Raw genomic sequence first — 824 nt, forward strand, 5'->3', positions numbered from 1 at the left:
AACTCGTCTTATGTACACGGTGGTCTGGACAATAATGGCAAACCAACTGAAGCGGTCTATGGGCAGTCTGTGAGTTTTAATACAAGTGTTGTGAATTCTTAATGCCGTTTATGATTCGGTTCAGTAGCTCAATGTAATATTTTTCTTTCTGAACAGGAAATCCATAAGAAGGTGATGGCGCTGAGCTTCCGTGATTGTCACACTAAGATCAGGCATGTCGATGCTCACGCCACCCTGAACGAGGGAGTGGTGGTGCAAGTGTTGGGGGAGCTGTCCAATAACATGCAGCCCATGAGGAAGTTCATGCAGACATTTGTTCTGGCACCTGAGGTATGAACATTTTGTCATAAATGTTATCAGTTTAAAATGTCAACATGACCTCGGGTGAATTAAACTTGTCTCTGAACATATGCCAATGCAGGCGTAAATCATTTTAAATGCGTGGTTGCATTTGAGCAAAGCCTGAATTCAAAGACCTGCAAAGTGGAAAAAGTCAATATGAGTTGATAGGCATTTTGTTTTAATGGAAACAATACTCAGTCATCAAAGAATTTTAAAGTCGCAGTCAACTTAAGTATAGTGCTGTATTTCAGAGAGAAATTGAACAGTGAATGAGAAAAATAAAAAAATCTAGGCATGCCTTCATCGCCTATAGCTCTAGACTTGGTTAAGGAAGTCAAACTAACGTCAGCTGAAGGAATGCCAGAGAGGGGGAAAAAAAATAGATTTTATCTTAAGATTGCGAAGTCAGATGTTTTCTTTCGTTTAACACTGATGAATTGTTCACCACCAGACCAGTAATTTGTGATAAAGTAAATGGGATC

The 824-nt window shown here is 39.6% G+C and overlaps 1 protein-coding gene across 1 annotated transcript in view; it reads left to right on the plus strand.

Annotated features, from left to right (window-relative positions):
- Positions 1–824, plus strand: part of LOC107578474 (ras GTPase-activating protein-binding protein 2-like) — a gene marked incomplete at its 5' end in the record, with an annotated part of 5,434 nt that continues 4,610 nt past the window's right edge. Inside the window, 2 exons of the mRNA XM_016264426.1 lie at positions 1–69; positions 157–333. Of these exons, the coding sequence (XP_016119912.1) occupies positions 1–69; positions 157–333 (246 nt within the window). The remainder of the gene's footprint in view (positions 70–156; positions 334–824) is intronic.

This window comes from Sinocyclocheilus grahami, unplaced genomic scaffold (assembly GCF_001515645.1).
Source record: "Sinocyclocheilus grahami isolate Dianchi unplaced genomic scaffold, SAMN03320097.WGS_v1.1 scaffold10426.1, whole genome shotgun sequence".
Taxonomy (NCBI): Eukaryota; Metazoa; Chordata; class Actinopteri; order Cypriniformes; family Cyprinidae; genus Sinocyclocheilus; species Sinocyclocheilus grahami.